Here is a 13,903-nt window from a genome sequence, read left to right as displayed (position 1 = left end):
AAAAATTGGGTTTTTAAATCAGCTTTAATAATACTGTCTTGGTGTTAGTCGTGTACAGAGCATAACACCTACACAAAAGGAGTTTCAGTTTTTTGTTCATGGTAATGAGTCATTCACGTCATCAAGGGAGCCATCAGAAAGGCATCCATCCCATCATTAGAGGGACAGCTGTCCTGCCATAAGGTGTGCTAACTACAGCACAATAGTTGCTAATTAGAGCTATTGTTTAGTCACTAGCCTATAGCAGTCTGCCTCTCAGTAGGAGGGGTCTGGTTAGGTTTAAAACTCCATATTATTCTTCTCTACAAGAGTCAGACAGAAGTCAGACTTTCAGAGCAAGAATTTTAGCTGAGGAAGCTTCTGCGATTTGAAGCGAAACGTCCTCGCATCAAGCAACCCAGTCCAGTCGAAGATTCAAACTTCTCTACCTACATAAAAAAAGCTTTTCAAAGATGTATTATATCACCAAAAAAAAAAAACACTCACTGAAGCAAAGTCAAACACTACAATTTTAGCAAAATTCTAGGGTACTTTAAACTGTTTGTCCAGTGCTGGATTAAAAAAAAATTTGCAGTCCTCTTTCTTCAATGTCAAATCAATGGAAAAAGTCACAAAATCTTCAGTCTATGTGTTGCTGATGAACACCAGAGGTACAAAAACAGGGCAGTTGATGATTTGCAAAACTGGAATGCAGCCATGAGTAAAATCTCAGTTATGACCATGGACAATGAATAAAAACTTCAAATACTCAAATACTGTTCTGCTGGTAACAGCAGAACAGTGCCAGCAGGGACCATGCAGGTCCAAAGTGATATTCTGTCTTAATGTGGAACATTGAGTTCATGTGTCAGCATCCTCTCTCCTCCACCTCCTCCTCAGACGCCACAGGCAATACAAGATGGGAGATGCGGCTCCACAGTCCACTAAACTTGTTCGCGTCCATCCTTTTGAAGGTAGTTTGGGTCCCTGAGTCCACCAAACTCTCTGTCAGATAGTCTTGCACCATCTCCTCCACATCATTAACACTCTTTTGAAGCCTGACCTCATCCTGTCGCAGTAACACAGTAAACAGCAAGAACGCTCGCTTATAAGCGGCGTTCTCATGGTCACAGTAGCGATAAAAAATGAGGGTGGAGTCTGGAGGCAGCTCTTCAAAGCGCTGAATAATGGCCACAAGTTTGTCCCCTCCAAAAGCGGCTTGCAGCTGATTGTCCACCTCGAATTTGACCTGGTCGCTGTCGCGGCCTGCGTAGCTGGTGCCATCGATGTGGAGGACAGAAGAATTGAGGGCTGAAGCGAACGCGGTTGCTAAGCCTTGAGCCAGGCAGTGCAGTGTCCTCTCAGCCCGGAGTCCGGCAGTGAGGATCAGGCTGACGGGTTCAGTAGGCTGGACTGCCTGGAGGTAATTTCCCAGGTGGATTCTGATCATCTTCCACACTTCAGGACGCTGGCTGGAGAACTGATCTTTCAACAAAGACAACTGAGCTGTAAACAGTCCTGTGTTCACAGAAGAAAACTGATGCCCTCCACCTGTTAAAGTCCTACGGACAGTGGGAGCATTCTTGACTGCCAGAAAGCTGACTGAGCCGAACAATGCCAGGACAAGAAGGTACAAACAATACCAAACGAATCCTGGAAGGACAAAAGATCATATCCAAATGTAGGTTTAATAATGCAAGAAATAACTGTGGTATTGTTCGTAATGACCATATACATGAAATGTATATAACTCACTCCTAAAGAAACATCCAGATCTTCCTTTGGGAGGATCAGATTTCTTAATTCCTTTCGGACAGAAAATTAGATTAAACAAATATCAAAACTGTCCTTATCTATTCAAAAAAATGACAAATTGTTGCTGCAATACCTTCTTTTTGGTGCTGAGCACCTTTTGCTTGGCGGGCATTGTTGTTTACATGTTGTCGTGTTAAAGAGGAAACTTCAGAGGTTGGATGTAACTTTGGGGGATGGTGGTTCATTTTCATTTGGTGTAAACCTAAAAATGGAGCAGAACATCAATTGTAAACACTTTATTGTTAATGATCTGACATTTGGAAAATAATACTGTGACACGAGGAGAAAAAAAAAAATTGTACCCTTTAAGAGTTACAAACCCTTTGATTGACAGCCATCAGTTTATCTTTATCTTCAGTTATATTTGATGACTGCTTGGTTTGTGAGCAATTTATTTATTTTATTTCATACGATTTGGCAGTTAATAAACCACAGTATTCTAAAATAGCAATGACAGAACAGTCACCACCTCCAATACAACCAAAGAATTGGTCTTTAATATGACTTTTATTCTGCAGCACGGTGGGTTAGTGGTTAGCACTGTTGCCTCCAGTGGTGGGCACAGATATCCAAAAAATTAACGTTGATAACAGATAATCAGATAACTGAAAAGTTATCTTCGATAAAGATAAAACAATAAACCACACAAAAATTTATCGGAAGTTACAGATAACCGATAAATTCTAATATTATCTCTGGCACATTTACAACTACTAGTAAAACAAATGTAATAGCTTTTAATAATATTAAAAATAACAACAGACCCAAACAATAAAACCATACTTTTTTTCTTTAAACAGTCTGCCCCTGCTGGAAGCTCTACAGCGCTCCGAGCACAGACAGAGGTACCCCGAAACCCAAACACTGAGACCACACTTTTTTCTTTCAACATTCAGCCCCTGCTGGAAGCTCTTGTTTATTACAACCCTCCCAGTACAGAGATACTCAGAGCAGCTGTAAAGCCAACCCTGTATCAACTATAAAGGTCCGGTCATGCGGAGGTCTTGAAAAATAAAGTCATATTGACTTATGGTTTTGATTTATAAATAACATTAATACCGATAGAATAACTCCATTAATGTCAATTCTGTCATTTGTACAAAGTTAAACTATAACATATCTTTTAATGTTGAATAATGCACTAATTCTGGGGTTTTGTAACAAAGAGACAGATCACAAAGGATTCTGGGTAAAGGTGCCTGCTAAACACTGATTGGTTCAGTCATTCATTATGTAAACCAACACGTTAATGTGACGTCTGTTGTGTGTTGGTGTTTAAATGTGCTTTTGTAAAATATTCCATTTTTTTATTTGTAAAAACAGGCATTTTTACGGAGCTCTGGAAGTGTCATCGCAAATTTTTTTGCATGGTTTTTTTTTGCATTCTTTTTTTTTCATTTTTTTTGCATTCTCTCTTTACAACATTCATTTGATGTTGTAAAACATACTTTACACTGTGCGAGATGATTTTTCATGCAGGAATTTTTTGGACCAAGTTTCAGATTAATCGTGCGTCCTGCATCATGTAGTGTTCATGGAGTATCAAGCTGCGGTCAACATCTGACGACCACCTCCTGATTGCTGATCGTATGGTCGAATGAGAATCAAACCTGTTTGATATATTATTGTGGTCGGCCGTCGTGAGGTTATCCTGCTGCTGAAAGCTACAAGCAGCATCCAACCGTTCGCACTGTACCTGTGCAAACACTGCAGAGCTGTCTTGTAATAATGTTATTATTATTATTATTATTATTATTATGCAGTTGTTTTGTTTTTAAACTTCATTTGTAAAAAAAAAAAAAGCCATTTGCAAAGCAAAAATTTGATTTGACAATCATCTTTCTTTCTTTCTTTAATATTTATTTCATTCATTTAAAAGAAAAAAAACAGAAAAAACAGAAATAAAGCATCACAATCACCAGAATGAAAAGGAGCAGAGAGAAGAACAAGTCTTATATCTGACATAACCGGGGTCAAAATAAATAGAACACTGCCATCTACTGGTTCCCAGACACTGCCATGAACACTACTGGCCAGTAGATGCTAGATGGCAGTAGAGGCTTTCAAAACAAATTCTAGATAATCACTGTCTGTTCACATTTAAAATGCATGGAATTTAACAAACGCAATTAAAAAATCAACGTCTATAAACGCAGAGAATATATACAAGAGAGTTTCAGGCACTAGAGTTTAATGCTGTTGTCCTTGGAGCCTGAACAGAGTGTCTGAAATGCATTTGTCCTGCCGTGACGTACTGAGATTACATCATCCTACCCATAATGCACTGCGGGGCAGAGCATGTGCTCACAAAACCTTAAAAATTAACACATTACTTTAAAACTAAAACATAAATCTGATATTTTTACTTTATACAACTTCAGACATGACAGTAATTTTAAATAACTTGTCCAAAATTAGTTTGGTTAAAATTTGAACCATAAGTTAAAGATGTATGCCTCTGGATGACTTGGGTCAAAAAGAAAAGAAAAGAAAAGAATGTTTTTTTTTTTTCTTTTTGGGGCTGTTTTTCCTTTGTCTGCAGAGGATTGAGATTCTTTTTATACAAGCAGTTCTCTTCTGTTTGCAAAGGTTATAACTGCATCTGATACAAAACTTTTACCAGGTGGGTGCTGAACTAATTTTAAAAATGCTTGTCACTGTTCAGCTTTGTTTATCGGTTTAAAAGTTATCAGACAAAAATTCATCGGAAGATAATTAGTCCGATGATGGTCTTTAAAGTTATCTTAAAAGATAATCCGATAATAAAAATGTTATCTTTGATAATTATGTTATCGGATTATCGGAACTGTGCCCACCACTGGTTGCCTCACAGCAAAAAAGTCATGGGTTTGATTCTCAATTGTGGCCTTTATGTGTGGAGTTTACATGTTCTCCCTGTGTTTGCGTGGGTTCCCTCTGGGTGACCGGCTTCCTCCCATATCCAAAGACATGCAGATTAGGTGGACGGGAAACTTAAAAAAAATAAATAAAATTGTCCATAGGTGTGCGTGTGGGTGTGATGTGTTTCTCTATATTTGGCCCTGTGACAAACTCCTCTGAGTCCAGTGTCCTGTCCAGGGTGTAACCTGCTTCATGCCCTATGACTGCTGGGATAGGCTCTAGCCTCCCGTGCCCCTTAATTGGAGAAAGCTGGTATAGAAAATGGATGGATGGATGACTTTTTCCACATTGATTTCCATGACCATTTTTTTCCCAATGCAATTTTATAGGTTTGGACTTTTGTGTGTGTGTGTGTGTGTGTGTGCGCAGCACCTCCCTGTAAACACACCTTACGTCAAATGTTTTGTTTTATTTTTCTGGAGAGCGCAGTAAGTGACTAATAGTGCGGGATGAAAATTTCCTGCAGGGCAAAGCATGAAGCAGCAGCGGCTGTAAGCGGTAGGGGAGATAAGAACTGCTCTCACCATGTAAAGCTCCCCCCCACCCGTTACATGGCATGAAAACTCAGTGATGTAACAAAACACCACCTGGGATCTGATCTGAGCATTCAGGACAAACCAAAAAGATTCTAATGGCAGTATAAATACAGAGTCTACAATACCACAACTCGTAACTTTGGCCTCCATCCTCTTCTTGTACTCTGCCACTGGATCACCAAGCCATGTGTTCTGTGGAATCGGCATATCATCTTGTCGTCTGCCCAGCACTCTGGCTTGGCTGGCAGGTTTAGTGTGAACTGAAGCCCTTTTGGTTGACATGTCTGCTAAAAAACAAATAAGGCAGAGTAAAATATCTGCAATTTGTTATACCTCCACAATCACACAACTTTTCTTAATCTATACTGCACCCTGAGAGCCATCCTACCTCTGATGGATGGTGGAAAGTCCACAGGTTTATTTTCAGGTTGAGTTTGGTGGTGCTCTGGTGGTAAAACACAGGGGGCTAAAATTGTGTCTCCAAAGTAACCTATGATAAAGAGAAGATCTGTAAATGTAGCCATAAAGCATGCCATGCTGCCTTAGATGTAATAATGGCAAGAAATCTTTGCAATAAAGCAACTACTGAGCAACTGCAACTAAAATATTTTGTTTAAATAACAAATCCCATGATTTCTACCCAGATCTACCCTGAATTCATGCACCTGGCCATCGATTACAACCTCCATGATGTCTTCATTCATATTTCTCTGCATGCTTTACAACAGGACATCCCAAGATGGCAGGAACAGATTTCAATGAAATATGGTGGATGGGTAGAATTTGGCTCAACAAAGAAGCCCTTGTAGTCTCATGCAGAATCAATTCAAGGTGCAAATCCTGCCTTTGGTCTGTGATCTTGCTTGCTTCTACTGGTGGTTGGCTCTCACTGCGGTATTGTATCACTTCCTGTTCCGGAGCACAGCGGTGTTTTGCTGTATCTGTTAGCTGTTTAATCTGTGCAGTTAGATTGATCTAGTTACCTAAATAACGATTTGCTTCACAGTGTAATCTTCACGTGCCTTAACTAAAGCACTCCCTCTGCTGAATCACCTCTAAATTATTTACACATTATTCACTTTGTGTGTTTTTAGGAATCCGCTAGCTTAGCGCAGCTACTAGCTCTTAGCCGGTGTAGCATGGCGGCTTCTCCTGTCTCTACCGCGCTTTTCTGCTCTGAGTGTGAAATGTTTAGTTATTCCTCGGCGTCCTTTAGCAGTAATGGTACTTGTAATAAGTGTAGCTTATTCGTAGCTTTGGAGGCCAGGCTGGGCGAATTGGAGACTCGGCTCCACACCGTAGAAAATTCTACAGCTAGCCAGGCCCCTGTAGTCGGTGCGGACCAAGGTAGCTTAGCCGTCGTTAGTTTCCCTCTGGCAGATCCCGAGCAGCCGGGAAAGCAGGCCGACTGGGTGACTCTGAGGAGGAAGCGTAGCCCTAAACAGAAGCCCCATGTACACCGCCAACCCGTTCACATTTCTAACCGTTTTTCCCCACTCGGCGACACACCCGCCGAGGATCAAACTCTGGTTATTGGCGACTCTGTTTTGAGAAATGTGAAGTTAGCGACACCACCAACCATAGTCAATTGTCTTCCGGGGGCCAGAGCAGGCGACACTGAAGGAAATTTGAAACTGCTGGCTAAGGCTAAGCGAAAATTTGGTAAGATTGTAATTCACGTCGGCAGTAATGACACCCGGTTACGCCAATCGGAGGTCACTAAAATTAACACTGAATCGGTGTGTAACTTTGCAAAAACAATGTCAGACTCTGTAGTTTTCTCTGGGCCCCTCCCCAATCGGACCGGCAGTGACATGTTTAGCCGCCTGTTCTCCTTGAATTGCTGGCTGTCTGAGTGGTGTCCAAAAAATGAGGTGGGCTTCACAGATAATTGGCAAAGCTTCTGGGGAAAACCTGGTCTTGTCCTAACAAGACCAGGAAGAACAAGAAACGGCATCCATCCCACTTTGGATGGAGCAGCTCTCATTTCTACAAATCTGGCCAATTTTCTTAAATCCTCCAAACTGTGACTATCCAGGGTTGGGACCAGGAAGCAGAGTTGTAGTCTTACACACCTCTCTGCAGCTTCTCTCCCCCTGCCATTCCCTCATTACCCCATCCCTGTAGAGACGGTGCCTGCTCCTAGACCACCAATAACCAGCAAAAATCTATTTAAGCATAAAAATTCAAAAAGAAAAAATAATATAGCACCTTCAACTGCACCACAGACTAAAACAGTTAAATGTGGTCTATTAAACATTAGGTCTCTCTCTTCTAAGTCCCTGTTAGTAAATGATATAATAATTGATCAACATATTGATTTATTCTGCCTTACAGAAACCTGGTTACAGCAGGATGAATATGTTAGTTTAAATGAGTCAACACCCCCGAGTCACACTAACTGCCAGAATGCTCGTAGCACGGGCCGAGGCGGAGGATTAGCAGCAATCTTCCATTCCAGCTTATTAATTAATCAAAAACCCAGACAGAGCTTTAATTCATTTGAAAGCTTGACTCTTAGTCTTGTCCATCCAAATTGGAAGTCCCAAAAACCAGTTTTATTTGTTGTTATCTATCGTCCTCCTGGTCGTTACTGTGAGTTTCTCTGTGAATTTTCAGACCTTTTGTCTGACTTAGTGCTTAGCTCAGATAAGATAATTATAGTGGGCGATTTTAACATCCACACAGATGCTGAGAATGACAGCCTCAACACTGCATTTAATCTATTATTAGACTCAATTGGCTTTGCTCAAAATGTAAATGAGTCCACCCTCCACTTTAATCATATCTTAGATCTTGTTCTGACTTATGGTATGGAAATTGAAGACTTAACAGTATTCCCTGAAAACTCCCTTCTGTCTGATCATTTCTTAATAACATTTACATTTACTCTGATGGACTACCCAGCAGTGGGGAATAAGTTTCATTACACTAGAAGTCTTTCAGAAAGCGCTGTAACTAGGTTTAAGGATATGATTCCTTCTTTATGTTCTCTAATGCCATATACCAACACAGTGCAGAGTAGCTACCTAAACTCTGTAAGTGAGATAGAGTATCTCATCAATAGTTTTACATCCTCATTGAAGACAACTTTGGATGCTGTAGCTCCTCTGAAAAAGAGAGCTTTAAATCAGAAGTGCCTGACTCCGTGGTATAACTCACAAACTCGCAGCTTAAAGCAGATAACCCTTAAGTTGGAGAGGAAATGGCGTCTCACTAATTTAGAAGATCTTCACTTAGCCTGGAAAAAAGAGTCTGTTACTCTATAAAAAAAAGCCCTCCGTAAAGCTAGGACATCTTACTACTCATCACTAATTGAAGAAAATAAGAACAACCCCAGATTTCTTTTCAGCACTGTAGCCAGGCTGACAAAGAGTCAGAGCTCTATTGAGCCGCATATTCCTTTAACTTTAACTAGTAATGACTTCATGACTTTCTTTGCTAATAAAATTTTAACTATTAGAGAAAAAATTACTCATAACCATCCCAAAGATGTATCGTTATCTTTGGCTGCTTTCAGTGATGCCGGTATTTGGTTAGACTCTTTCTCTCAGATTGTTCTGTCTGAGTTATTTTCATTAGTTACTTCATCCAAACCATCAACATGTCTATTAGACCCCATTCCTACAAGGCTGCTCAAGGAAGCCCTACCATTATTTAATGCTTCGATCTTAAATATGATCAATCTATCTTTATTAGTTGGCTATGTACCACAGGCTTTTAAGGTGGCAGTAATTAAACCATTACTTAAAAAGCCATCACTTGACCCAGCTATCTTAGCTAATTATAGGCCAATCTCCAACCTTCCTTTTCTCTCAAAAATTCTTGAAAGGGTAGTTGTAAAACAGCTAACTGATCATCTGCAGAGGAATGGTCTATGTGAAGAGTTTCAGTCAGGTTTTAGAATTCATCATAGTACAGAAACAGCATTAGTGAAGGTTACAAATGATCTTCTTATGGCCTCGGACAGTGGACTCATCTCTGTGCTTGTTCTGTTAGACCTCAGTGCTGCTTTTGATACTGTTGACCATAAAATTTTATTAGAGATTAGAGCATGCCATAGGTATTAAAGGCACTGCGCTGCGGTGGTTTGAATCATATTTATCTAATAGATTACAATTTGTTCATGTAAATGGGGAATCTTCTTCACAGACTAAGGTTAATTATGGAGTTCCACAAGGTTCTGCGCTAGGACCAATTTTATTCACTTTATACATGCTTCCCTTAGGCAGTATTATTAGATGGCATTGCTTAAATTTTCACTGTTACGCAGATGATACCCAGCTTTATCTGTCCATGAAGCCAGAGGACACACACCAATTAGCTAAACTGCAGGATTGTCTTACAGACATAAAGACATGGATGACCTCTAATTTCCTGCTTTTAAACTCAGATAAAACTGAAGTTATTGTACTTGGCCCCACAAATCTTAGAAACATGGTGTCTAACCAGATCCTTACTCTGGACGGCATTACCCTGACCTCTAGTAATACTGTGAAAAATCTTGGAGTCATTTTTGATCAGGATATGTCATTCAAAGCGCATATTAAACAAATATGTAGGACTGCTTTTTTGCATTTACGCAATATCTCTAAAATTAGAAAGGTCTTGTCTCAGAGTGATGCTGAAAAACTAATTCATGCATTTATTTCCTCTAGGCTGGACTATTGTAATTCATTATTATCAGGTTGTCCTAAAAGTTCCCTGAAAAGCCTTCAGTTAATTCAAAATGCTGCAGCTAGAGTACTAACGGGGACTAGAAGGAGAGAGCATATCTCACCCATATTGGCCTCTCTTCATTGGCTTCCTGTTAATTCTAGAATAGAATTTAAAATTCTTCTTCTTACTTATAAGGTTTTGAATAATCAGGTCCCATCTTATCTTAGGGACCTCATAGTACCATATCACCCCAATAGAGTGCTTCGCTCTCAGACTGCAGGCTTACTTGTAGTTCCTAGGGTTTTTAAGAGTAGAATGGGAGGCAGAGCCTTCAGCTTTCAGGCACCTCTCCTGTGGAACCAGCTCCCAATTCGGATCAGGGAGACAGACACCTTCTCTACTTTTAAGATTAGGCTTAAAACTTTCCTTTTTGCTAAAGCTTATAGTTAGGGCTGGATCAGGTGACCCTGAACCATCCTTTAGTTATGCTGCTATAGACTTAGACTGCTGGGGGGTTCCCATGATGCACTGAGTGTTTCTTTCTCTTTTTGCTCTGTATGCACCACTCTGCATTTAATCATTAGTGATTGATCTCTGCTCCCCTCCACAACATGTCTTTTTCCTGGTTCTCTCGCTCAGCCCCAACCAGTCCCAGCAGAAGACTGCCCCTCCCTGAGCCTGGTTCTGCTGGAGGTTTCTTCCTGTTAAAAGGGAGTTTTTCCTGTCGCCAAGTGCTTGCTCACAGGGGGTCGTTTTGACCGTTGGGGTTTTTTACGTAATTATTGTATGGCCTTGCCTTACAATATAAAGCACCTTGGGGCAACTGTTTGTTGTGATTTGGCGCTATATAAATAAAATTGATTGAAATTGATTGATTGATCTTTAAGCTTTGATGCTGATTCTGCTGCCGACTGTTGATCCTGATTACTTTAATCATTGGGGGGGCCAAAAACATTCTTATAGTTGCATAAGGTGGGTTCTTTCCAGGCGAGTCGAAGAAAGCCTAATGGAAAGATTTTTTCTGTTATTACAGGTCAGATGACACAGAATGTGTCACGTGACATTCTAGAATACACGATAAGGCACATGTGGATGACACATGAGATGCAGAACTTGTAAATCGTTGTAAGATAACGTTATAGCAATAATGGATAAAAAACAAACAAACAAACAACAACATGGCAATATTGCGGTCTTATTGTTTTGCTGCCATGTTGACTGGATTTAGTTTTCGCAGGAGCAGTTACTGCGAGAGCCCCGAATCCTGAAGTCCCATCCCATCAGTTACTTTTGTGCAGAAACCCAGTTACTGTCACCTTTTGACACATCTGTCAACGCCATCTCAACTTCATTTCTTCACTTGTTTTCCCTTCTCAAGCAGTGATTGGTTAACAGCTGTCTCACTCACAGACACCAAAGCCGGTTCAACATGTCGAATCAGCAAAAAATGCTGCTAACGGCCGATGTCGAGTGCAGACGTCTCGACGGTGCGGGACACACAGAGCGACAGTCAGCTCAGTGAATCTCATACTAATCTCTTGGAGACAGCCACGTGCTCTCACGTTCTTAACTCGGGACCTTTTCAGAGTTAGCCTAATTTGCACATTTTTACATGGTGAGAGGAAGCAGGAACACTTAAAGAAAATCCTGAAAGGATCCTGAATTTCAGAGAGCATAAACCTGACTGTTAATTCAGTGATACACAGAGAAATGTCAATGGAGACAGTATGCACCATAAAGGAACATCAATAACAACTAATCTGTTGAACATGTGGAGCTGTGCTGTAATGACATCATAATAAAGCACATCATGTAACCTTGACAGATTTTGGGATGATGAATGGGATCTTCTTCCTCAGGCTGATCTTCCACATCCTCTTTGTCCATATTCTCATCTGATTCCTGAACATCCATCTCAGTTTCACCCTCCGTGTCTTTGGTCTCCACCCGGCTCTTCTTACTTGGAGAATCTATTAGGAAGTTATATCAAATTATGCTGCCGTGGGGCAAAGCAGATGTAGAGAACTTGTAGCGAGATGCAAAGCCTGTCGTGGGACCAACTCACCTTCATTGTCAGAGCTGTCTGAATCTTTGTAGCCATTCACAGCTGCAGGAGGAACTGGAACCTCCACATGCTTTTTGGTCCTTTTCAGAGGGCCTCTGGGTGTGACGTACACATTCAACACTAAAGAACAAATAACAACAACCCGTTATATTTACCAAGTGAACTCAACTATAGTCAGTGAAACACAAAACACACACACACAAAAAAAAAAAAATGTGAGAGTTTTGCAAATAAACATTTACTTGTAAAAACCTACACAGAAGTTACAAATCAGAAATTTGTGTTTGTGGTTCACAAAGCATGTGTACAAATCAAAGGATATTTGTAAATCACCCTCTGTGCATTTGCAAGTATTAATGAGACAAATTTAACTCCATACTCCAAAAATTTAGGTTTCCTAAATATTTATTACAGCCACTCTTAAAATTTCACTTATCTTTATAATTTTATTACTGGTAAATTTTAGAATTTATTTAGATGAGATATACTTATTATCTCACAGGAATATATCACAATTATCTGGGAACTATTTTTGCGCAGGAATTCATCAAGCACGTCGGCCGCAGCCGCGCACTAACACAGAATATACAGAAGCTGTATATCGTTGTTTGACCAACTATATATTGTTCATTTCGACGACATTTTGTGGAGCTCCTCCAACTTTTACCCCAGCCCCCCCTCAGCCCCCCAACAAAAATTTCCTGGCGCCGCCACTAGTCAGAACTGATGTTCCCTCACAACACAAATACTATGTTTCCCCAAGTAACAATCTGTTTGACACAAAGTCATTAAAGCAGTGCCCAAGGAACCTTCAAAGAGGCCTGGTACCAATCACATTCAGTCATTGCCTTAGGTCACTGCTCAGCATCCAAGTCTCACAGCCACGCAATAACACAGGACACACACACACACACACACACACACACACACACACACACACACACACACACACACACGCACACACCTCTGAGCCTCAAAGACTGAGGACCCACAGTATAAAAACACAATGTTACCAAGCATTTTGTGTAATTTTCAGTCAAAATATCAAATCTACAGCTAATGAGTCAAAATTACTTCAGGACTTTTTTAGAAAACACAGCTTTAAAAAAATCTCATCTTAAAGACTCCTTTAAAAATCCTGTTTTGAGTCATATATGACGTTGAAACAAGTTTTATTTTTTTAAATATACTTTGGTTCATGAATTGTATGAATGAATGAATGGCATGAATTGCACTAAATAAATTCAATCAATGAATTTAATAATCACATGACCTACAGTGGCCAATCAGATCAATACGGCTACGAGCCACTGCCGAAATCAAAGGTGTCTACAACTAGTAGGTTAGTCACAACTTAAAACAGTGAAAGAAAGCCCAGAGTGCTCACTTTTATTGGAACTGGGTTTTTAGATGCGCCACACATTTTCAACAAGACTGGTGTTCACTTGAAACATTAAAACATAAATATGACCCCCCCAACACACACACACGCGCGCGCGCGCGTTTCAGTAGCGTTAGTATCTCACAATAGAGGAAAAAGCTCACCTCCGCGTCTGGTCGACCTTCTCAAAGGGCGAGAAACCTCTGAAGCCATTTCTCCGAGTGAACACGGGCAGCGCTAAACAACAAATAAATGTGAACACCACTCAAACTCTCACTTTGAGTAACATCGGAAACGCGTTCCGCATCGATTATCTTCACGGAAACAAAACAGCAACGATTATTTCTTCTTCGTCTTCTTCCTTCCTTCCTTCCTTCGATTGGCGGGTGGCATCATCTTAGGTCCATACCGCCACCTACCGTACCGGATGTGTCAATGGACAAATAGATATTCCGTCCATTTGTTCTTTACTGTGAGATTTTACGCAACACGGCATGTTGCATTACCGCCACCTAATGGATTCTAGTCCGTTACCTTCTGCCGTCCTCACAAACTCATAACATTCTG

General features: G+C 40.5%; 1 protein-coding gene across 1 annotated transcript; it reads right to left on the bottom strand.

Annotated features, from left to right (window-relative positions):
* Positions 1–423: 423 nt before the first annotated feature.
* Positions 424–13,685, bottom strand: LOC117517914. Its single transcript, XM_034179045.1, has 8 exons — positions 13,501–13,685; positions 11,956–12,075; positions 11,708–11,860; positions 5,620–5,721; positions 5,357–5,518; positions 1,868–1,996; positions 1,735–1,785; positions 424–1,632 (listed from the first exon to the last, which is right to left on the bottom strand). The coding sequence occupies exons 1-8, from the start codon at positions 13,547–13,549 to the stop codon at positions 848–850; spliced, it is 1,551 nt and encodes a 516-aa protein (XP_034034936.1). The 5' UTR covers positions 13,550–13,685; the 3' UTR covers positions 424–847.
* Positions 13,686–13,903: the final 218 nt, after the last annotated feature.

This window comes from Thalassophryne amazonica, chromosome 9 (assembly GCF_902500255.1).
Source record: "Thalassophryne amazonica chromosome 9, fThaAma1.1, whole genome shotgun sequence".
In the NCBI taxonomy this organism is placed as follows: Eukaryota; Metazoa; Chordata; class Actinopteri; order Batrachoidiformes; family Batrachoididae; genus Thalassophryne; species Thalassophryne amazonica.
The sequence above is the reverse complement of the archived record's forward strand: the minus strand, read 5'-3'. Positions and strand labels throughout refer to the sequence as shown.

What these genes read in the sequence shown, in the direction of transcription:
- LOC117517914 (XM_034179045.1), bottom strand. Translation starts at nt 13,549, where the DNA reads ATGGCTTCAGAGGTTTCTCGCCCTTTGAGAAGGTCGACCAGACGCGGA. An exon ending in AAGGTCGACCAGACGCGGAG is followed by an intron (nt 12,076 to 13,500) that starts GTGAGCTTTTTC and finishes TTTGTTCTTTAG; the next exon opens with TGTTGAATGTGTACGTCACA. An exon ending in TCATCCCAAAATCTGTCAAG is followed by an intron (nt 5,722 to 11,707) that starts GTTACATGATGT and finishes TCTTTATCATAG; the next exon opens with GTTACTTTGGAGACACAATT.